Genomic DNA, 23895 nt, shown 5'->3' on the forward strand with positions numbered 1-23895 from the left:
TGGAAGACTAAACCTCTTACCACTACAACCAAAGGTTGTTGGCTTCTCCATATCGCCGTAACAACGTCTAATAATTATCTGTTATTATCTCTAATACCTGTAGTTATCTCTAATATTTATTTGTTACTATAGAATTTATATTCATGTTTCTCTTTCTCTCCTTAGTTCTCGGCTAGAACCTCTCTCCATTCTCTCAATCTCGCCTGCTCTCTCTCACTCTTTAGCTCTCAGTTAACTTGAACAACCGAGACACCGAGCTAGATTTTCACACCTTTTTACAAATATAAATTAATGATGAAATGAGAATCAAATGATGGAAAACAATTATATATACAATCTAAGCTTGAGAGAATGGAAGGAAGTATTACTCAAGTCATTTTATGTGCAATTAAATTTAGTATCAAATATCAAAGGCCTGCAGGCTTTCCATCTTTCCTAGGATCACTTACAGCAGTTAGCATGCCATGGAATACTTGTTGATCTTCTTCAATAAATTTTCTTGCCATAAACTTCATAACATTCTTAGAAATGGGGTTTTGAAGATTTTGAACAACTAGTTGACAGATAGCTCCAGTTGGTTGACCCTTCAATTCATGTCCTCTTTCTCTCAGGAATCTCTTCTTTTCCTCTGAAAGTTCTATGTGATCTCCATCTATCACTGTCCAATTCTCATACAACACCACATTTGGCACTAACTGCATCATTTAAGACAAATGTTTACTTCATTTTATTAAATGGTAAATTAAGAACTTCAACATAGACACATAAAATTCAAGAGCTAGTCGCGAAGAAAATAGCAAATTAAGAACTTTAACATAGACACATAAAATTTAAGGCGGGGTTGGGAGTGTAGAAGGGGATAGTGTGAGAGTACATATAGCACCCTCTCATGCAGGCCTCTAGTATGATTGTTCATACAATGTGGGGTAGTATCCTTCGCCTTTCCATCTGTATATCATCCTATTAACGCTAGGTCTGGAGTCACTTGATACTCCTCTGAAACATTACCTACTCTAACATATAATACAGTGTGATTTGGGTAACATCGATCCCAAGTGAACTCATAAGTTCTATTTATTCCGACGTTATTTGGAAGAAATATATATATATATTTTCCTTTTCATGAAAAGAAAAACACAATGTATTGAAAAAGTTCAAAAAGAAAAGGAAACCTTATGGTAGATCCTTGGATGTTGAACTGCAGCAAGAGGTTCCATTCCAAGTACAAAATGGTTGAGGAAAACCTGAACCACTGCCGGAATTATGTAAAGCCCGCCACTGCCACCAATAACTCCGGCTAACTGATTGTCCTAGAATCAAAAACCACCCCAGCGGAAAGAAAGTGTTTAGTTATAGAGAAATAATTCAATTCTAAATTTTCAAAGTACACCACTAAAGCATCAAATTCATTCCAAGTACCTTAAGGATGATAATTGGAGTCATTGAGGATAAAGGTCTCTTGTTTGGTTCTATAAAATTTGATGGAGCTGGAGGAAGTTTATCCTTTCTCTTCTCCGTTGGGGTCGAGAAATCGTCCATCTCGTTGTTGAGTATAATGCCTGTGGAAGGAGAGAGAACACCACCACCGAAGCCGTAATTAACAGTGGTTGTCATTGATACAGCATTTCTTTCTGAATCTACGACGCAAAAATGGCTTGTCCCATGGTCTCTTAGCTGACTCCATCTGATGCATTCTCAATTTTATATAACATATTAGTATGTTGATAATAATGCTATGTACTAGATAATCTAGAGGTGGATTAGATGGGGTTTAGGCCCCTTAGAATGGCATTTAAGGGTATTATGGTCTAAATACCTAGGTCTTAACAAAAGTTTCTGTTTTCGAGAGTTAAAAAATGTAATTATGGTCTAAATCCCTAGGACTTGGCTTTCTCTTATGGAGAATTAAAATAAATGTGATCTTACTTGTTCATATAGTAAGCAGGGGGGAAAGTTGTATTGTCGAATATTTGTTGTCGAACTTGAGCAGCAAATGATGATGAAAGCATATCAAACTCGTAATTTGTTACATTTACAAACTTCGGATCACCGAGATTCATTCGAATGGCAAACATATGTTTTAACGCTTCGATTAACCGATGAAGACCCAACGACCCCTTCGCTGAATTCAACGATCCATAGCTATTTAAAATGTTTAGCACCTGCAAGTTATCACAATAGTTTCATGAAAACTTAATCCTACTAAACCTATAGTTCTAAAAACAGAACTTTCACCTTTAGGATGAGATAGTTTGTAATTGGCCCCAAAAATTTTGGTTAACTTTCGTTTTGGTCTCTATATTAGTCCCTTAACTAACAGCACCACCATTTAATTGTTGAGTTCTGTTTCTTTCTTTTTATCCTTACAAGTTTTTCGTTATCATTTTCTAATTTCTATCTCATCTTTTAGCTTCTTTTTTTCACCGAGAAACAGAGAGAGACTGAAAAGCTAGTAGAACGGCCGTTTTCGATTTTTCAAGCCGAGATCAAGAGATTATAAGAGTAGAAGTTTACATACCAGAGATAACCCAAGAGTACCACTAGAAGGAGGAGGCATTCCAAGAATAGTAAATCCCATGACATCAACAGCCATGGCATTACTCACTTCAACTCTGTAATTCCTCATATCCTCCATTGTTACAATCCCACCGCCTTCTTTCACATCATTAACAAACTTCTCTCCAACACTTCCATTATAAAACACTCCTACCCCTTGTTCTGCAATTGCCGTTAAAGTTTGAGCAAGCTCAATATTGTAACAAGTATCACCTTTCTGCAACAATTTCCCATTTGGTGCAAAAACACTTTGTAACCCAGGATCGGCCATGATTTTACTCTTACCCTTCTTAATAGCTTGTGCAAGATAAGGAGCGACATAAAACCCGTCTTTAGCTAGTCGAATAGCGGGTTGGAATAGCTTGTTCCATGATAATCTGCCATACTTTAACCATGCTTCATGAAGACCAGCTAACTCACCTGGTACACCCATTGATAGTGCACCAAGAAACTTGGCTTTTGGGGATTTCTCATACATATCCTGTGTTTTTCAACAATTTATATGATTAAGAACTATGGAAGATTAAAAATTCGAAACCGCGAAACTTGTGTAAGTTTAATAGTCAGATCTGTCTGCACTACTAATTGTTAGATCATGGTTACACCGGTGACCGATTTGCACTACTTTTTGTTCTAAATATTGGGTTTTAGCAATGCACTGTAAATTAAGAGACCAAGAGATTATTATGAACCTGAGAAGCAGCTAAAGGTGCAGTCTCTCTACAGTCAAAAGCTTGAGCTTGTGAACTTGATGGTTTCACAATCATGAAACCACCACCTCCTATCCCACTCGCCATTGGATTCACGACTCCTAGACACAAAGCTGTTGCCACCGCTGCATCAACAGCATGGCCGCCTTCTCTTAGAGTCGCCACCCCAATTTCCGAGCAACGGCCATCATCTGCAGCAACCACGCCGTGCACAGACTCAACTACATCTCCCTTTGCTTCTCCAGTAGACTTCTCTTCACTCGAGCTCCATATGATTGAACCTCCACCAATTGCCAAGCCTACAACTAAATTCATACACCACCAAATTTTGCTGAGTGAGTATTAACCAATCTCGGTTAGGTAGACAAATGATCTTACTAGCTCAAGTTTTAAATTTTCGGGAGTGCTACATGTACAGAATCTTTGACAAAATTCTCGACTTAATGACTCATTTTCATTAAAAGACAAAAGTTGATCGAAGTTTTTCAAAGTTTGATTTTGATCGGGACCGTTCTTTTAGAATTTTGTCAAGAATCTTGTCAAAGATTCTTTGTACACTTTAGCATTTCCCTTAAATTTTGTGATACAGGTCGTGAAAGTATTGTACTATCAACAATGCTACTGGAACTACTGACAAAAAGTTGCCTGAATGGCCCAACAAGGCAATTTTAGCACATGACATCAACAATTTGCCTTGCCAATCAGGCTTCTTTTTGTCGGACCAAATAGCATTTTCAATATAATATTATTCCACGAAAATCTAAAGGTGGTTCTTCTGTTTTTCTCATTGTCGGAACCTTGTGAATCAAATGCCCAAAATCAACCCAACTCAACCATTAAGATGAAAAAAAAAGTCACAAGTCAAAGAAAAAGCAAATTAACGTTTAGAAATCTAACTCTAGTCAATTTAGACAAAAAGCAGATTTCATATCTAACTTACAAAAAAAATACTACCTAAAGCCTTATGAGTCCGGACTAAAATGTCTATAAACCAAAAGACATTAATTAGGGCAATCTCCACCCCAATCCCCATCATGAGTTAGATGTGGGATACTCTATCTATTATGTGCGTCCTTAAAAATATTATATGTTATTTCTTGCTCAAACTGTGATGTTTGACTTGGAATCTACTAATATTATAGCTCTTCAAAATTAAATTTGAAATATTTCATGAATATAGATTATAACTTTTTTAGTCAATATTAACAAAGTTAATGACAATTAAGTTGATATGTGGACAAGAGTTTAACAGTGTGAAGAAAATACAGTTCAAGAAAAAAAAAAAGTCTTCCTTTCAACAAAAAAAAAAAAAAAAAAAAAAGAAAAAAAAAGTCTTCACTAATTGATACCGACTTTCATTAAGTAACATTATCTTGTATCCACCAAATACAGATTATTTTATTGGTGGTGTCTAACAATCTGGGTACATATATCATTTTTTGCTGGATTAAAAATACCATTTCATAAAAATTGACTAGAAAGCTATGCATTAACATGTGATATTTCATGTATTGAATTACGTATGGGTTTTCTCATAGATAACAATGCAAAGTGGGTATTAATAAATAAAATTAGTTCCCTTGGATAGGTGGAGTTAAATGATTTAATATAGGCCTCCTGGAATAGTTATATGCGTCTCCTTCCTTCACAAACTCCCTCTCAAACTTGCCTTGAGGGAAGCACCATAACACTTATAGAGAGCGCCTTTAAACTACCCTATAGTAAAATAATGAACAATGAAATCCCATTACTACTACAAAAATGATGAGGTACTTCTCGGTACACTCCCTGGTGTACTTCATTCCGTAGGATGATTGATAAGACAAGAGATATTTAGTCTTTTCGCAATACTTTTAAAAGACTAAAATTATTTTTGTCCTATTAGGAGAAGTACACCAGGGAGGTAGGAGAGAATCCCCCTATCATCCTCGCCACTACTAACAACTACGCATAATTATGTAGTAGGTTACATCATGAAAATTTTTTTTTTCCAGTTGAAATACACTTATGAGTTGTGAACAAGAAGGACATTAATATTTCCATCCAAAATTTATTTTAGAAATATTTCATTTGGGGTTTTAATTTTTTTTTTTTTTTTGTTAAAAGATATATTAACATTAAGTCAAGAGATTAGCATTACAAGCCATATTAGACAAAAAGTAAGGAACATTTTTCCACATTTTCGATCTATTCTTCCAAAACATCAGAAATTTTTGTTATTACAAATTTAAACATGTTCGTTAACAGAAAAGATTATCAATTATTAAATTTGACTAATAGAACCGTGTGTTTGAGGATAAAAGTGAAATGCTAGACAAGTAGGGGGTCGACGTTTCTAGTTGGTCACAAATTCGGGGTCAAATTGAAATTAGTCCAAGAAAATACAGTAAGAAGGTTTATACTAAGGGGAGTAAAACTATAACTTTATTGGGATTGGGTGAAGAAAATGAAGGAGCAAATAGCAAAAGACGTTTCTTATTAACTCAGAACTCAAAAGTCAAATAGATACCTTTTTTTTCTTGACCTCTAAAATGAATCAAATGTTCAATGAATATAGTACAAAATTTGGTTGAAGAAGATAGAGAGAAGCCTAATTAGAAATAAAAATTATACTACTAATAACAAGAAGTTAAGGGACCATTTTATGTTTTAAGTTCATAATCAAATTCCTCAATTTCTAGAGAGAGAGAGAAAAAAAAAAGTCTGAAATTTATGATGAAGAATTGATAGTAAGTAATTATAATTGTTTGGGTAGGAATCAAAATAAAGAGATTATAAATTAAATTCTAAAGAGAGAGAGGGGAAATTGAGGAAATGAAGAAGAAGAAGAAGAAGAAAGAACTCACTGATAATTGTGAGAATAGAAATTGAAATCAAGGTAGCTTTGGACCAAATCTTGTTGAGTGGCGTAACAGATTGTAGTAATGGAGTTCTGAAGGTTTTTTGGCCCATCTTCAGAAGCAGATTCTTGATTCTTGGTGAGAGAAAGAGAGAGAAAGATGGAGAGAGAGGAAGAGAAGGTTATGACTTATGATTGGTTGTTGAAATAGAATCTTCATTTATAGAATAGACCGGACAAATAAGAATTTTGTGCAAAGAAGACGTAAATACCATTTTAGTTAGGGTTATTTTCCAAATGGCCCCCAACTTTGTGACCAGTTTCCTGCCTAGCCCCCTAGATTAGCGAAAATACTCATATGGGCCCCCTTTTTAAGATTCCGTTATAACACCGTTAACCAGTCAACATTTCTCTCTCCTCCATCTCATAACCTCTCTCTGCCACCTCATCTTCTAGCCAACTCCTCATCTTCTAGCCAACTCATCATCTTCTCCGGCGAGAGTCGTCGGCCGGCCAATTTCCTGCCGGCGACTTCAAACCTAAAAAAAAATTCTCTCTCTTCTTCCTCCTTTCTCTCTTATCTTCTATCTCTCTCCCTGGCGAAGGATAAGGGTATCCTTCGCCGGAAATCGTCTGGATCTGGGGAAAACCCCAGATCCAGACTCCTCTTCGTCTGGGAAATCTTAAACGAATATAACCTCTCTTGGTCTGGGATTCCAGACGGTTTCTGGCATAGGATACCTTTATCCTTCGTCGGAAAAGAGAAAATAGAGAGATAAGAGAGAGAGAAAGAGAGTAGAGGAGGGAGAAAGAGAGAGAAGATGAGGGAGAGAGTGTGACATGGAAGAGGAGAGAAAAAGGAGATGAAAGATTGGAGAAGAAGATAAAAAAAAAAATTGAGGTTGCCGGAAAAAGTTGTCGGCCGGCGACCTTTCTCTGGCAATTTTTTTCCGGCGTGGTAACTGTTATATTAGGTGGACAGAGAAAAAAATAAATTACAGAAATGTCATGGGTGTAGAATTGAAAGGTTGGATAAAATTTGGGGCCAAATAGGAAATTTTTTGGGCCAAAACGAACTGTCGGACACTTATGGGGGCCAAAACAGTGAGTTGGTCACAAATTGGGGGCCAAAACAGAATTAACTCTTCTTTTTCTTACATAAACATATGTATTTCATGATATTTTATGAAAAAAATTCCTCGGACAAACTATTTAAATATTCATCTATTATATCGCATGTATTTTTTAGTTCTCACATCATAAGAAGGACCCCTAGAAGAAATTTCGCACCGGGCCTCGAAAATCTCGGCCACGCCACTGAGTATAGCAACGGTTTCATCTTTCTGATAGTTGCAATACAGAATCGATTTCATCTTACGAAAGAAACTGATCAAGGCAATTGACTAACACGTGTCGGCATAGGAAAAGTTAGTGTGTTATGGTAAAAATAGGTTTAAGTGCGAAACTGCAAACTTGAATAACGGTGAGTGTATCGGGTAAAAACTGAGAGTGTTTCGAGTAAAAATGGTGAGCGTATATAACATTAGGGAGCCAAATTTTGTGAGGTTCATTTGGGAAGGAGTGCATAACTGCATATAACAGTAATGAGAGGCAGCTATAACAATCGCTAGAAAATAAAAGAGTTTCCATGGGATTGGCAATAAATGGAGATCTCCAAAATGGACTTGAGCTGTTTAGTGTAGATGGAGAAATCTTGGTTTAGACCTAATGATATAACATTCTTTGCTGTTCTTTCTGCTTATAGTTATTTGAATAGGGCGTATAAAGGTTTTGAATTGTTTATTTGTATGAAAAAAGAATGATGGGATTGAACCGAAAAGTGAACATTATATCCTATGATCGGTTTCTTGGACAAGCTGGGCCTGGGCTATTAGAGGAAGCAAAAGAACTAACCGCGAGAACGTCAAGTTCATGTAGTCCTTCCGAGGAAACAATGGCTTGGAGTTGCAGGTGAGCGACTTGTGCAGTTGGAGCGTCATAGTGGGGTTTATGTTCTTCTCTCTAACATGTATGCAGCTTCCTGAAAATACAAAGATTGAAAGAGAATAAGAAAGAAAATGAAAGATAGAGTAGATAAGATACTTCTGAGTTGTAGTTTGATTGAAGTTAATGGTTTCGTTCGTGAGATTATTGCTGATGAGAAAACCCACCCCGAAATGGAGGAGATTTATGAAGTACTAGGGAAGATGAATGAGCAGATAGAGTATCCGGTTTAGAGACCAAGTTTTTCGAATAATTCAAGTTTTTCAATTTGATTAAATTATCCAAGTATTTGAACATAAAGACAACACATTCGGATTCGACAAGGAACTGATGCATTTAAACTTGATGAGAGAAGAATCAATCCCAAAATTTATTGAGCCAGGTTCTGATACTATGTACATAAATTCACTCTCTGCCTCTGCATAGTTGGAGCTGGAAGGGCATACTATTTATATGCTTACCAATATTCTTCGACAAGAGTGACAGATATGATAACCTAATTTTTACTACAAGCAATATGATTAAATAGAGTGAAATGTGTTTACAGAGACGATCATTAGCCTACAACATAAAGATAACTTGGCATTTCTTCAGCTGATTTTCGATGATGCAGCAGTGCACCAGTTAAAACAAGAAGTCGGTATCAGAAACTTCAAGGACATTATGCACACCTATTGGATTCACGCCTGGCCGGAATCCGTTTCCTTCGATATACCTGCATATAGAGTTTTTGAAGTCAATATTGTGCAGAACTAGGTTTGCAGGAGGTAAAAGTCTGTCAGTCTTTAAAAGGAAGAAGGTAACGTACATTTCTTTTAACATGGGATGTTTGTAGAAGGCATCTGGAATTCTGCCAGTAAATTGGTTGTGATCCAAATACCTGAAATCCCATGGAGAAAGATTAAGTTGACATGTATGCTGCTTAAGGCATACCCGAATTTTTCATATAACGACTATTTCATTACCGTTAATAACGGCCATTTGTTTGGTAATAAGAACCATTTTTCTCGTTATATAAAGATCTTTTGATTTCAACAAAAAAAAAATATAAAGATCTTTTGTTTTTCTCGTTATAATAGTCCTTTATCATTTCATAACATAACCGTGTATTCTTTTACATTATATATTACGAAAAAGATGGATTGTTAGAACAACGATATTTTACCACTTGGGGGTTTATTTTAAAGTAGATTCAAACTTCAAAGAGATATAAAAAGAAGACTCACAAGTAAGTCAATCTCTGAATCTGGGCAAGTCCTGCTGGAATAGTTCCAGACATTTTGTTGTAGGACAAGTACCTATAGAACAAGAGAAATAAACTTCGTAAATTTTGTAATATTAATGGCAGTCAAAGTGTAATCACCAAGTAATTAGCAGTTTAGCAGCACTGACAAGATCTCCAGATTTGTCAAGTTCGCAAGCTGTGCCGGAATTCCTCCAGTTAAAATGTTGTTATTCAGGTACCTATATAAATGACGATGATAAAACTCAGTATACTAGTAGCAGAGAGTGTTTGACATAACTGCATAACAAATTTGACACGTGGAAATCGAAGTATTACAGGTTCCGTAGAGCAGGAAAGCTTCCCTCTATACGGATGAGCTCTCTTATGGTGCCAACCAAATGATTATTGCCGACATCCCTGTGCACGATGTATATAACATGTTGGAAACTTAAAAATTAACAAGACAAACAAACATGAGTTTTTTTATCAAGTAAACTATGATGAAAAGAGAAGAATTACAAGTGTCGTAAGTTTGGAAGAGTTCCTAGTTCTGCAGGAATACGTCCAATGAAGCGATTTTCATGGAGATAGAGATACCGGAGCTCAGGGAGATTGGCAAGCTCCTTCGGTATCTCTCCTTTGAAACTATTGAAGCTTAGGTACCTGTGGAAATTCAAAAAGATGGAATCAGTGAGCTGGAAACTAGAAAATGTCATGAAAGGATATGAATCATATGAGATTTTGGAATTACGAACAAATGAGTCAATCTTTTAAGTTCACCGATTTCGGGAGGAATGGCTTCTTGTAGCTTATTCCACCTTAAATTTCTGAAATACCAAAATAGGTTAGGGCATCGAAGAAGAAAATTAGAGACGGAGACAAATATCGAACTCTACCTAAAATGAAATGTAAATTTTCTCGCTAATTAAGTTCAACAGCCCAAAGGCAGGTCGACCAGACAAGATAACGTATAGAAATGACTAATTATTGAACAATGTGTCTATGTTCTTGGGGGCGCTAGGAGAGACGAGGAGCCTCTACTCTTGCCTAGGCAAGCCTAGACTCACAACAACATCCCTGGACGTACTTTTGTTATTGTTTCATAAATATTGTAATATTTACTTCCATTCCTCTATCTATATAAACTGTAAGCGTCATAGTTTTCAACAAAACCAACAAAATGATGCTAAAATGGATATAGAAATTACTACAGCAGTAACAAAAGTTAGCGGTAATATACAGAATCCTAAGACGTCTCAGCCGTCCAATTTGAGGAGGGATTGGCCCAGTCAGTTTGTTATTATGAAGATCCCTGTCATTTAAAAACATAAAGATGATAAGTACTTAATTGCAGAATAAGCTTTTGATACGACAAAAAGAACTTCAACGATGAATTTAACGAACAAGAGTATAGCTATAGGAAACTGAGAATAACTTACCATATCTCTAAACCTTAAACTTAGGGTACCCCAAGTTGACATTTTAAAAGCTAGAAAAATTCCTTTCTAACTTTCTAGTTTGTGAACAAGACAGATGAAAAGTCACGAAGAGTCATGCGAAGTATAATATAAGCATCTGGTGTCCTTTTAAACGACATTTAGCTGACTATGCAGGTCCTATCTGAAAGTATTCATATTTTTTAGCAGATCCACTCCTTCCCCGCCCACTAAATTAGATATTGTTTCGCTAATACATCACTTTTCATAGCAAAAGATATGCATAATCAAATGTCTGCAGATGACTTCATTACCTAGCAAATAGATACTGAGAATTCTTCAAGTTCGACAACCATTTTTAACGCTCAAACTAAGCTTGAATGAATATCATAATTGCCGCATATATTCATAAGACAAGAAACACCAGCAAGAGAGAAGGTACTTACAATCTTGTGAGATCGAGCAGATTGGTTACAGCAGTAGGAAAAGGGCCAACAATTGATACAGCATAGACTTCCCTGCAGTCAAGGGCCGACTGTTATAAGGATTAAAATGTCCGCTTCATAAAACTAATCCCTCAATCCCATCATTATAACACAAAACGAAGTAATCTATACGAACTTGTTTATTTTTCTATTTTTGTTGTTTTGATGTCACAGTCAAAGGTATAATAATTGGATTGGACTACCACTCAATTGGCATAGTAATTCATAAATTTACTTACAATTCCGTCACAACCCGATAGTCTCCCTGCAAAGTGCAAGTAACACCAGACCAAGGTGGTAGATCACCATCTCCACATGGGTCATCTCCAATCCATGAATAAACCACCCTCCATCCAAGAGATGCCTTGATTTCGTTTAATGCTTTAACTGCACCCGAAACGTTGTCACTTTATATCGTTATAGATTACAAGATTATACCCCCTTAGTTATGGTCTGGGGAACTTCGCCCCCTAGTTTGATTAACGTTCCTATCACTTGGCCATTTGGTGCCTTTTTGCCCAAAACCGCAAAAAGGAACACCAACAAATAATTTAACTCTGCCTGAGTATCAAACAAAATCATGTTATTTTCGTCTCTTGTAGCCTAGTTGAATCATAATCTTCCAAAAGGGCATTTGAAGTTCTTCCTAATTTCGGGTAGAATAATGCTAGAAGAGGCTACAAGGCAAAGCATGAAGCCCTAAACCACAGTTACACGAAATCAAATATTTTTCTCTCTCTTGATGGACTTTTTCACTCTTGATGGAGGGTGGATTCTTATCTGGGTCTAGGGTAGGTCTACTTTTTTAGCCTCTTCTATCATTTTCCTTTCGGGTAACTAAAAAAGAAGTGAAGATACAAATGCTGCACAAATACCCAATTGAAAACCTAGTTATTAATGGCAACCTTGATCCAATAAAATACCTAAACCTTACAAGTATTAAACAACAAATTTAACATGTAAATGTGCATTTTCATGAAATTGATTATCATTATCAACTAAGCTACTACACTAAAAAGAATCGAAATCAGAACAAGAATTTGATAGGTGAACTGAAATCAGAATAATATGCTCTCAATTCTACTAGTAAATGAATCAGTATGAATAATAGATCTTCAAATTAATCTTTGTTAAAATTACAAAGTGGATAGTGAAGGATCTGAGATTACCATCTCTTTTAAGGGTTTTGGAGTGAGCAGCAAATAATAGCAGATGGAAAATGCAAATGAATGTTAATGAAGATTGTGACGCCATTAGCACTTCCCAGAAGAATTCTTTGATATTAAGAAGTGAAAGAAGATCTAAGAAATTATATTTCAATTCACCATCTCTCTCTCTCTCTCTTTGTAGAACAAAAATCAAATCTTGTATAAGGTCATCTTCTCCACCGAAACATCAGTGTTGTCCACTTCAGTTAGAAAAGTTCGGAATTGTAGTTTGTTGTTTATAGGGTTAATTTGACATGGACCCCATTTATTTAGTGATATTAGACTTCACCCCCAAAATCAAAAGTGTTCTGGCATTAACCCCCAATTGGCGTTTTCCGTCATTTTCTCGTTAAATGGTTGGCGTGTGAAACACATGCGTGATTCGTGACAATAATACCCCCATCTGATACTCCATCTAATCTAACGGTGAATACTCTTTCTCGTGATCAACGGTTGTGAAATGACCATTCAAAATAGCTGTTGAAATTTCACCCAAAAACCCCTTGAAGCTCTAACATTTGGAACCCTAAAACTCTATATAAAGCAAGAGAGTCAATCAAGGGATGCTGAGGTTTTGTGAGGGTTGAACTAAGGAAGTGAGTTCATTTTCGCCAAAACGATGGGAGGATGAGCTACGTCTAGTTCATCAACTGAGGTACACTTTGTTCTCTTCTATTTCGGTTGGGGGTCCTTCTCTAATTAATATATTTACAGTGGGGTGTTATCTCAAAAGTTATGAGTTATGTTCGTTTACAGGAAGTCTTGTGTCAAGTTTGTGAGATGAAGACTCATGTAGCTTTAAATTGTCTCTTTCTTTACTCGGGGTGCACGAAGAGAAATTGCGATGTCATTCGAAAAGTGATGGTGTTGAGTTGTGAAATCCCACAAAGAAGGAGGTGAATGGAGTTGTGGATCCGACTTTGATATTCGAATTGGGTCTGATTTGAAACTTGGGATTCTTATCCTTGATGGTCATACAGATGATTGGAACGATACTTATGGGTTTGGAGTCTTTTCCTTCGTGCTCTTGATCCACGTGAAGATGATGAGTACCTAGGTGGAAAATTGATTGTTAAGGTATTTTAGTGGATTTCAATTTTACTATTTGTTTGAAACTTGTAATGAGTGTGTACTGTTTTAGGCTTTAAATGATGGAAATGATGTGTTCTTCGTGTTGCAAAGTGGATTTTTGGTGGTGTACTTTCTCACTCTATAAACTAAGTACATCTGGTTCATCTCTTAATAATAAGAATGGAGATTCTCTCTCTTGTTGCTTCTTAGCTTTGAATTTGGTATTCAATTTTGAAAGGAATTATGGAAATGATGGGGATGGAAATGGTGGGGATGATGATGGTGGTAGTCAGTGAAGATGACTATGGTGATCATGGTCATGATGGCAGTTGAAGATGAACTCTAAGGTGATGGTGGTTTATGAAGATGGGATGTTCACAATGGTGGGTTGCTAGGGTTATTTCACAACCGTTGATCACGAGAAAGATTTTTCACCGTTGGATTAGTTGGAGGATCAAATAGAGGGTATTTTTGTCACGAACCACGCGTGTGTTTCACACTCCAACCATTTAACGAGAAAATGACGGATAAACGCTAATTGGGGGTTAACGCCAGAACACTTTTGATTTTAAGGGTGAAGTCCTAATATCACTAAATAAATGGGGTCCATGTCAAATTAACCCTTGTTTATACCTTCTTTTTTTTAAGGTTAATTCCATTTTCACTATCTAAACATGACCCATTCACCCAAAATAACCCTCCAAGATCAACTTTCATTTCATACCTTCAACAAAAAAAAAAAAAAAACTTTCATTTCATACCTCTTTTTTTATTTTTCACCTAAAAAATAACCCAATTAACATCTCCAATCCATCCCTTATTGAATTTGGACAATCAAAGGATATAAATAATAAGTTCGTTGGACTATAGAGTTTCTAATATTTTGTTGGTCGGTAGTTCTTTAAATTAGTGGTTTAACTTATGCAGTTATCGTGTTTATCACATCTTGATGATGTATTAATGTAATGTAATGACTAACATAGATTGTAGTCCATTTCAAAAAAAAACATTTGTCACCGTGGTGGTAATGGATTGAGCTTCCGTACTAGAGATAGACATTGTGGGTGGCTTCTTAGCACTCAAGAAATCAAATTGGAGCCCAGAAAAATAAAGAATCTTGTAGCGGAACGAGAGTATCAGGACAACCAACCCAATCAACCTGAAGTAGGCAATAAGACAAAAAGATGAAGAATCTGAATATAATTGCAAACCCTTGATGTAATGTAGAATATGCTTTGCCGCCTGAAAGTGTGCAGTGGAGGGGTACGCATGAACTGACAAATCAGATGCACTGAAGATGCCAAATCAAAACGAGTTATTGTCAAATACTAAAGAGATAGGAGGATTTTCCAATTTAATGTGGGTCGCCGAAACGAGGACCGTCAGCTGGAGTTGAAGGTGAAGTTGTCCTGGGCGGGGCAAAAGTCCGCGAAGTAGTGGGGCGTCTTTATTGTCTCACGCTGACTCTTACACAGTAGGCGAAAAACATACAACTTAACTCAATTAAACTACCCATGTGTAAAACATCTAGGTCTTAGGAGAGACCTGCGAAGATACCACACCTCTAGAATAGCTTTTAGGGAAATAGAACTCAGAACCAAACAATGAGATACGAGTACAATGGAGAACAAAAAGTTTTTGAAGGATTTGTTATATCATTACATAGTATTATTGGAAATGTTCTATGGAGATATGGAAACAAAATTAAACAAGGCCAGCGCTTTGGAGAAAGCTAAATAGTTTCCGGGGTGTGAAGACTTGGTCAAAAATTGGTCAATTTTGTTTGACAATTTTATTTAGGGGAAAAGCAAAATACTTCTCCACCTCAGCTCTCTCTCCACCTCACCTCTATCTTCTCCGATTAGGTCGCCGGCCGGAAAATTTTCCGGCCGGCGACCATTAAAAAAAATATATATATATATTTTTCACTCTCTCTCTAGAAACTCCGGCGAAGGGCTTTCCCTTCGCCGGAGTTCCGGTCTGTTCTTCAACAGACCCGATCTGGTCTGTTGAAGAACAGACCGGGACTACGGCGAAGGGAAACTCCTTCGTCAGAGTTTCTAGAGAATGGGAGTGAAATTTTTTTTTTTTTTCTTCATGGTCGCCGGCCGGAAAATTTTCCGGCCGGCGACCAAATCCGAGAAGACAAAGAGGTTAGGTGGAGAGAGAGTGAGGTGAGGTGGAGATAGATTGAGGTGAGGTGGAGTGTTTTTTTTTATTTCCCCTTAAAATTTATTTCCCCGGAAAATCTCTAAAATTTCTACATATTCCCTTTAAAATTTCACACCCCGGAAACTATTTAGCTTTCCCCAAAGCGCTGGCCTTAAACAATCCCCTAGATGTGGACCAATTTATACACAAAGCTCTAGACTCAATACAACCACAAAAGCTGTATACAGAAACAAATTCATACAATATAAATTTCCAGACAAACCTTAACAAAAGCATCTCCATCCAAAATTTTGAAGCTCCTAACTAGAAGAGCTCATAAATAATAACATATTCACTCAGTACTTCAAATCTATATAACCTAATACTAATAAATACTTGTACGAGGAACCTCAAAGTTATGTCACAGTTGGAATGATTCGTTTTGCAGCTACTATAAGATTCGTCCGATCAAAAATTGTACTTCTGTCCCTGAATGCTTTCAAGCTTATGACTCTTCTTTGAATAACTTGGTATTTTCTACTACATCCATAATTTCATCACTCTGTCCCTGCCACCGGAGGCTACCTTCTCGCCGTCTGGACTCCAGTCCACAGCAAAGACCTTCTCCACAGAAACAATCAAAAGCATTGATATATAGCAACAGGTAAATTGCAGTGAAATTATATGGGTATAGCAAAATAAAGATACCTCGTCTTCATGGCCAGGTAAGTCTTGCTTCAGTTTTTGCTTGTGGATATCCCAAACCTAGTAAAGAATCCAAGGATCAAAAATTTGAAGGGGAAAATGTTTGGTCGAACATGTGAAACATTATATAGAGTAACGTGAATCAAAATACACACCCACATAACAAGTCCATCGTTCACAAAGGATCGAAATTTACCTTCAGCGTAGAATCTTTGCTCCCGCTTAAAAGAAGTCTGCTATCGGCAGACCAGCTGTGAAGTAACAAACATCAAGCTTAAGTAAACTGTGACAGGGAAAAAAGGGACGTGGAGGGAAGTATAAATGACAATACAAACCTAATCTGATAGACAGGCCCAACATGCCCACGAAAAGCTGCAACAAACGTTCCCGTGGTTCCGTTCCATAACTTGACTGACTTATCAAAAGAAGCACTTGCTATCCATTGCCCGTCGGGCGAAAAGTAGACATGGTTCACAAGCTGTAAACAAGAAATTATTTCCTCTGTACAACTCAAATACAAATGCATTTGCCTTCTTATAAAATTGTAATTCTTTTACCCGGTACTAGAAAATAACCTTGATTGTTACTCCATCATAGAAAGATCAAAAAAGTAGGGCTCAAAACAAGAAAGAAACTCTAACCTGTTGATGACCCGTTAAGCGGGCTATTGGGTGCTTGCTGACAGCAGGCTCCCAAAGGAACATGGTGAAATCATCAGAACCTGATACCAATCTTTCTGGAGCATTTCCTCTCATTTTGTTGTATCGCTCTAAAGCTACCTGATATATCCCAAAAAGAAGTCTCCAATTAGAAACGATAAAATGTTATCTAGAAAGAGACTCACAGCCACAGGAACATGAACCTAGCGGGAGAAAGATGACCTCTTTCATTTCCTCTGGTGATGCATACTGTTTTCCTGTATGATCAAACGCACCAGTACGAAGAACATATTCCGTACTCAAAGCAAGAGAGTTCACCCAATGTCCATGACCCTAAATAAAAAACCATAGAGCTCACATCAAGAATAAACAAATAAAATAATCAAATTGGGAAACTGAAAGATCAGTGGTTACAAAGAAATAAACCTACCTTCAATTCCCGAATCAACTTCCCTTGTGTGGTTTCCCATACTTTGATTGTACAATCCTGAGAGCTGCAAGGAAGTACTTGAGAACGTAAGGAACAGGTCTTATCTAAGAACTCTTAAAAGCTAGATCTGTCTGTACATCTGTATTTTTGTTAATTTAGTTTTATGCTCCTTTAGGCTTAACTTATACTTGCTCAAACGGCTTGAAATAGAAAAGATTGGCTCGGAATGAAATCAAGTACGTCTTTCAAAAAGATACTGAATTGCACATATATTTTTACATAAAATGCAAAACAAACCCTAGTTCTAAACAAAGTTAGTTGTAAAGCAATCCCACGCCCGTGGTCAGACGGAGTGTGGTGCTCCTCTTAAAAGGTTAAGTACCCTTCCCTAGTGAGGTCTTTTAAAACCGTGAGGCCCAAGTGTGCCAAATCGGGCAGTATCACTAGCAGCCCAGAATGATAATTGCGAATCAACAATTGCACATAAATAATGTCGGATCATTGCACATAACCCATGCAGAGACATTTACATATTATCATAGTCAGACATGCTCATAGCTTGGTCACGTCTAGTGAAGTGAAGAACGTGTGTTTCATAATAATGCTAAAAGATGTGTTCCTGAATTTTCAAAAAATATGTCTTCTCAAGTTAGCTAGAGGATTATTCAGTAGATACATTTAGCAATATCACTGTCATATTACTCAACAAGTCCAAAATCTAGCGATTCTTGCCTCAATTTGTCAAAAGAAAATCGCCATAGCTGATACTAAATCACAACTATCAAAGAGCATGATTACCCTGTATATATCATTCCATCTCCACCCCATTTGACACAAGTTACTGCAAGTGTGTGTCCAGTTAGACAAATAACAGTCTTCCTTAAAGAAACGTCCCAGATACGCGCATCCCCATCTTTACTCGAAGTTACAAATCGACGGCAAGGAGAACTTAGATGTACCGGCTCCCACGAAATAGCAGTGATCCACTTCTTGTGGCCCTGTAGAATTCCTTAACATTAAATATCACCTCAGAAACTAATAAATACAACAAGTCTACCGCTACTAATTAACTTGTCGATTTCAATTGAGTAGCATAGTATAAAATGAGTGCAATGTAACAGAATCCACAATCAATTCGTATTTAGGGTAACATGTGATGTCCAAACATGCAATATGGAATTGTTCGTGCTTGTCCTAGGATTTATTTTTTAATACATTTGGCAGTTTACCAAACCCAATCTCTAGAGGATTTTGTTTTGAGAAATGCACAAAGTAATACCAACTACCATAACAAAAGCCAAGAGCCAAATAACATCTTCAAGTATTTGGTCTTAAACCACTTTCTTCAGTAGGCAACTTATCATTAATTGTAAAGCTGAAATATAAAGAGAAATAACAATCTGTCTTGCATTGAACAAAATAAGAGGGTGACCCTTTTACCATGAGTTGATTGCCCAACGGCTTTCCAGTCTGTGGATCCCAACTTATCAGTTCTCCACTCTTGCTACCACTCACAAGATGCTTACCATCAGGTGACCATGCAATACACAGAACCCAGTTTTTGTGCCCTGAATAAATTGTGAGGGAATAATGTGAGTATGTGTCATTTGAGCCACAACCCACAAAAGTTACTCGGGTGGTTGATGAACAAACTGGAACAGAAGGAATGTTCTTGACAATAAATCTACCAACATAGTGGTATAAAATTTACTTATAATTCTCAAAATCTTTTTAGTCAAATGATGATATATCAAGGTAGTTTCATAGTGGTAGGAATTAGTCGAACGTCACATGCAAATAATTCCCAAGAGATGAAAATGTAGAACAAACGTCAAACACAACTGAGCCAGGTCTAAGATAAGTATATATTAATCAGTAAAAACTAAGAAGGTCAGGAAATTTTCAAATCCAACCTTCACAAGTGTACATTGGAGTCTGGGTATTGAGGTCCCATAAACGAACAGTAGTATCGCCAGAACCACTAGCCAATTGTCGCCCGTCAGGACTAAAAGCAACTGTAAGAACAGCTTCAGTATGACCTGTATGGCAAGGTTATAAGACAAATAAATCTCGAAGTTAATCAATTATAATAAGCTTGATAAAAGAAAATTTGCTTTTATCAATACAAGATTAAAGCTAAAATAAACGAGACTGTAACTGGTAAAGCCCTACCATATATAATTGATCATTTATTTTTTTGGGACTAACAAAGTTATGTTCTTGTTTCACTAGTAACAGAGACAAACCTATGACCTATCTTAATATGTTGCCTGGTTGGAACACAGAAAATGATATGTATCAAACCACTTCTGTTGTTCGTATTACTTCTGTTGTTTGGCTGACTCGTAGTTCAAGGTTTCTTACCCAGCGTGAAACATCGGCTAGCAAAGATGCAACCAAATTATGCTAGTTTCACCACAAATATGTACAGCATCCACTCTTAAAACAAGTTTAACCCACACAGCACCAAATCTCAAAACTAGGTGTCCACTAAAATCTGGTTGAAGTTATGAACTCTGGAAGTAAGATATTTACCAATTAGCAACCACGCAAACACAATATCAATGACGTGGAGTCAAATTATAGAAGATAATTTTGAAGATGATTCTAGTATCAGGTTTGCGAAAGAAACATAGAAATATCAGGTGGAAAATAAGAAATAATGGTATAATATACAAAATATGTACCTGCGATAGTAGCAGAGCAGCGATTGACAGGACGAATACGAAAGATGGCTTGAGGCTGGTAAACAATTCGTACTACCTTCTCCACAGAAACTACAATAGGTTCCCAGCGAAACTTAAAGTTCTCAGTATTTTATTGTTAATGGGCGGGGAAACCAAATATCATACGAGACTAAAACGAAATCAAAATATTGAAACAGAAAATTAAGTAATTACATTATTAAGTTTTTATACTGACCTTTATGTTTTTGAAGATAAGCTCCAAGCTGCACTAAGAGCTCCTGATCTGATATGAAAAAAGAATATGGAAATCTTTCCTCCTACAAACACAAAAATCACAGCATATTCTTGATCAAAGAAGATGACCCACATGACATCCAAGAGAATCATCAAGGAAAAACTCAGTTACACAACTCAAATCATCTACGACGGATTGGACCAACAAACAAAAATATTTACAAATAATATATCACAAATTTAAAATTTTCAGTTCCCCACCAAGCCTCAAGCAGTGTTGTTCACAAACCCAACAAGTCTTTCCTTTTCAAACCATGAATTGAATACGAAACGAAACGAATCGATAAGCAATGAAATAATCATGGTTACCACAAATAATGGTATATCCTATATCAACCAAATACCTTACTGCTCTCAAGCAACTTAAGTAGAGATAATCAAACAAGTAAAAACATGAATGTTGCTTTAAACCTGACTATATGCAAATACAAAGTCAAAAGTTCTTGTTTTTCTTTAAAGTAATATAAGTTTGGGTCTTACATTCTTGAGGAGTTTATTGACAATTTCTTGAAGTTGTAGAGGACCAGTATTCTGTGGAAGAGAAATTGGAGCTCCCAGAGGGTTTGCTTCTGAGTCTGTTAACAGACACATCACTGTGTTATTGTTCATCTCTTCCTGTTCTTTGAACACCATGATTGAAATCCTTCAACTGAAACTAAAATTAACAGAGGAAAAAAGGAAAATCAACAAAAAGAACAACAGAAAAGAAGAGCCCAAATAAAAGAAGAGAAAGAGTGATGAGAACTGACTAATAACTATGGATTGATCGATTGACCTAAACGAAGTTCTATAGCCGCTCCATTTATAGTTAAAGGCGCTCTCTATTATAAATTTTTGTGGGGATTCAAGTAGAAAGGACGCCTCAAGCAATAATGGGCCGCCTATGAAACTTCTTGTGACCTAGATAGGCCTGGACTAGTCCAGTAGGTGTACCTTAACCCTCCGGCTTAACCAGGATTTCCGGTCCGGGAAGGCAGAGCCCTCACTTAAAGTAAGTAAGAAAAAATTGTGAAGAAGTTACTACAAAACCTATCTTCTACTTCAATGCATCTACTACTTCCAAAACTAAAATTTAAAAGCGCACTTAATTCGTTCAGTCATTCTATTTGATTATGAATGATTTTTTGTTTTTAGCCTTGTATTTCTAGTTTTGGGGGTAATTGTATTTTGGCATCTTCTAGATTATCATCACCATTAGCAGAACAACAATACCCAAGAAATCAAGAAAACCAAGGAGGTTTTCATATTTCTCTTTAGTTCGCAAATGTGTTTCGGAACGAATCGAAAAACAAAGTTGAAAAATGGGGAATTTTTGAGAAATTTTCAGTGAAAAGGATAAGTAAATCAGCCAAGGAAATGATGACGAGCTAAACAAAGTGAAGACTTTTTATAAGAAACTATGACAGGATAAACAACAGCAATCATCAATTAGAGTTTTGAACTCAAAGAAAGAATCGAATTCGTGGGTTATCTCAATCATTTTCAGAATACTTAAGACATCCAAGATCTTCCCCAAGTCTAGTTACTGTTACAACTCAAATTCTTCATCAATGGAGGAACTTAATAATGCAATTCAATGAGCAATTTCTTATAGAACAGATAGTAAACGAAATTACCCACTCCTAGTTAACCTAATTCGTAAGCAGTAAGTTACATCAACTGGAAAAAAAAAACAGACTAGTTAAAGGATAAAACTGTGTTAACTTTGACTGTATTAGATTATGCTAACCTGATTGATTCGCCGGACTGATTGTGGGCTGAAGGATGATAAATGCAGGCAGTCTAGTTTAGGGAGAAGGAAGTCGAAGATTCGTAATCCGTCCAAGAAGGAACCTGCTCCTTTTTTTTAATCAATTTGTCTCAAAGTTTTCAAACTACCTAGGGTTCTTTCGTTCTCTTGTTGCCTGCCTTCTCTCCCAACCTTCCAACACCTAAACCCTTCAAACACCTAAACCCTTGCCCAAAAAAAGAAAGGTGGTTGTTTCCCAAATAGCCCCTAATTTATGACCAGCTTCCCGTGTAGCCCCTAGTTTATCGAAAATACCTCTTTTTGCCGTTACGGTCCATTAACGGTTAACTTTTTTCACTTTCCAAAAATACCCTCTTTTGCTTCCGTAGTCAACTCTCTCTCTAAAGTCTCTTTCTCTCTTTTTATCTCTTACTAAAAATTGGCGGTTAGGAACAATGATCGATGGGGAAAGAAAAACACCACCAGAGTAAATCAATGGCATCAACCGGAATGATCCGATGAAATAACTAGTAGATAAAGACAATGATCCGATGAGATAGCTTCAGATCTGTGTTAAACGATGAGAAAATATTAAAAACCCAGATATGTGTTGTGATCTAAAATGACCAAACTAGGATTTTTGGAGATGAGAGAGAAAGTGTTAGTTTAGGCGATTTTTAGGGTTTCCAGTTCAGATTTTGCCCGATGGGTAGATTTATAGGGTTTTCAGTTCAAATTTATAGGGTTTTCAGTTCGATGAAGAGAGAGAAAGTGTTGGATTGCGATTTTTGAAGAAGCGATAGATAGAAAGTGTTGGATTGCGATTTATAGGGTTTTCAGTTCAATGAAGGTTTTCACATTTATATGATTTTGCTCGATGAGGATAGAGAAAGTGCTTGATTGCGATTTATAGGGTTTTCAGTTTGATGATGGCTTTTAGATTTATAGGATTTTGCTCGATGAGGAGAGAGAAAGTGCTAAATTGCGATTTTTTGAGAGGAGAGAGAAAGTGTTGGTTTGCTCGATGGGTAGAGTTGTAGGGATTTCAGTTCAGATTTTGCTCGTTTTCTTCTTATTTTTCTAGTTTCTTGCAATTGTGTCTTCTTCATCTTCATCTGGTTTCTTGCGATATGAATTGAATTGACTGCTGCAGCTAAGGGGTTAGAGATGAAGGTTCGTGGTTCGTTAATGGCAAGTGCTTCGCACAGTGCGATTTCCATTTCTGATGGGGATTGTGGTGGAGCTGATTTAGATGAAGGTTGTGGTCAAAATCGAATTACGATCCATTCTAATGTGTTTGCTGATTATGTTTCCAATCATCAAAAGGCATTCATCTCATATTGGAGATTACATTTTGAAGAATTTCTCAATTTCAGGTTTCTAATTCGAGATGACATTTTGGTGATTGGGAAAAGACGGGAAAATTTTAGAGAGAAAGAGAAGATATGTTTCTTCTTCTTTTCAATCTCCTAATTTTTAGGACTAAAGATTTTATGGATTAAGCTATTGAGGTGTTTTGATGAGAGAGAGAGAGAAAAAGTGTTTTGTCAATGAACATTTGATGAGAGAGAGTTTTTAGAGAGTGAAACAATTTGGGAAAGGTAAACCACATAAAGTTTTTAGAGATAATGAATTAAAAGAATGATAACTTTGAGAGAAAAAACTGACTTTAACGGTCAATAGACGACAACGGCACAAAGGGGGGC

At 36.6% G+C, this 23895-nt stretch overlaps 3 protein-coding genes across 4 annotated transcripts; all 3 read right to left on the minus strand.

The window, feature by feature from the left end:
* Nucleotides 1–311: 311 nt before the first annotated feature.
* Nucleotides 312–6343, minus strand: LOC147532086 (glutathione hydrolase 3-like). Its single transcript, XM_086645910.1, has 7 exons — nt 6113–6343; nt 3249–3571; nt 2519–3037; nt 1927–2162; nt 1420–1684; nt 1173–1310; nt 312–695 (listed from the first exon to the last, which is right to left on the minus strand). Exons 1-7 carry the CDS (start codon nt 6216–6218, stop codon nt 408–410), a joined length of 1875 nt encoding a protein of 624 aa, XP_086502036.1. The 5' UTR covers nt 6219–6343; the 3' UTR covers nt 312–407.
* A 2007-nt stretch (nt 6344–8350) lies between these two features.
* LOC147532087 (uncharacterized) lies at nt 8351–12746 on the minus strand. Of its 2 annotated transcripts, XR_015227831.1 has the most exons (12): nt 12425–12701; nt 11495–11642; nt 11217–11288; nt 10575–10646; nt 10090–10161; nt 9854–9997; nt 9671–9751; nt 9502–9573; nt 9336–9407; nt 8918–8989; nt 8671–8824; nt 8351–8615 (listed from the first exon to the last, which is right to left on the minus strand). XR_015227831.1 is itself a non-coding variant. In XM_086648817.1 (11 exons), the coding sequence occupies exons 1-11, from the start codon at nt 12507–12509 to the stop codon at nt 8734–8736; spliced, it is 981 nt and encodes a 326-aa protein (XP_086504943.1). In that variant the 5' UTR covers nt 12510–12746; the 3' UTR covers nt 8351–8733. The 2 variants fall into 2 exon arrangements, 1 of the variants encoding a protein (XP_086504943.1); XM_086648817.1 differs by having other exon boundaries at nt 8351–8824; nt 12425–12746.
* Nucleotides 12747–15910: 3164 nt separating this feature from the next.
* LOC147532088 (notchless protein homolog) lies at nt 15911–22458 on the minus strand. Its single transcript, XM_086648548.1, has 14 exons — nt 22190–22458; nt 20941–21115; nt 20402–20483; nt 20167–20256; nt 19393–19518; nt 18920–19047; nt 18278–18477; nt 17480–17543; nt 17272–17382; nt 17032–17169; nt 16726–16868; nt 16587–16641; nt 16394–16450; nt 15911–16306 (listed from the first exon to the last, which is right to left on the minus strand). Exons 2-14 carry the CDS (start codon nt 21091–21093, stop codon nt 16226–16228), a joined length of 1428 nt encoding a protein of 475 aa, XP_086504674.1. The 5' UTR covers nt 21094–21115; nt 22190–22458; the 3' UTR covers nt 15911–16225.
* Between the last annotated feature and the right edge of the window lie 1437 nt (nt 22459–23895).

The sequence above is a fragment of the Eschscholzia californica genome, unplaced genomic scaffold (genome assembly GCF_041429995.1).
Source record: "Eschscholzia californica isolate CP2 unplaced genomic scaffold, dmEscCali1.0.p SCAF_6, whole genome shotgun sequence".
Lineage (NCBI taxonomy): Eukaryota > Viridiplantae > Streptophyta > Magnoliopsida > Ranunculales > Papaveraceae > Eschscholzia > Eschscholzia californica.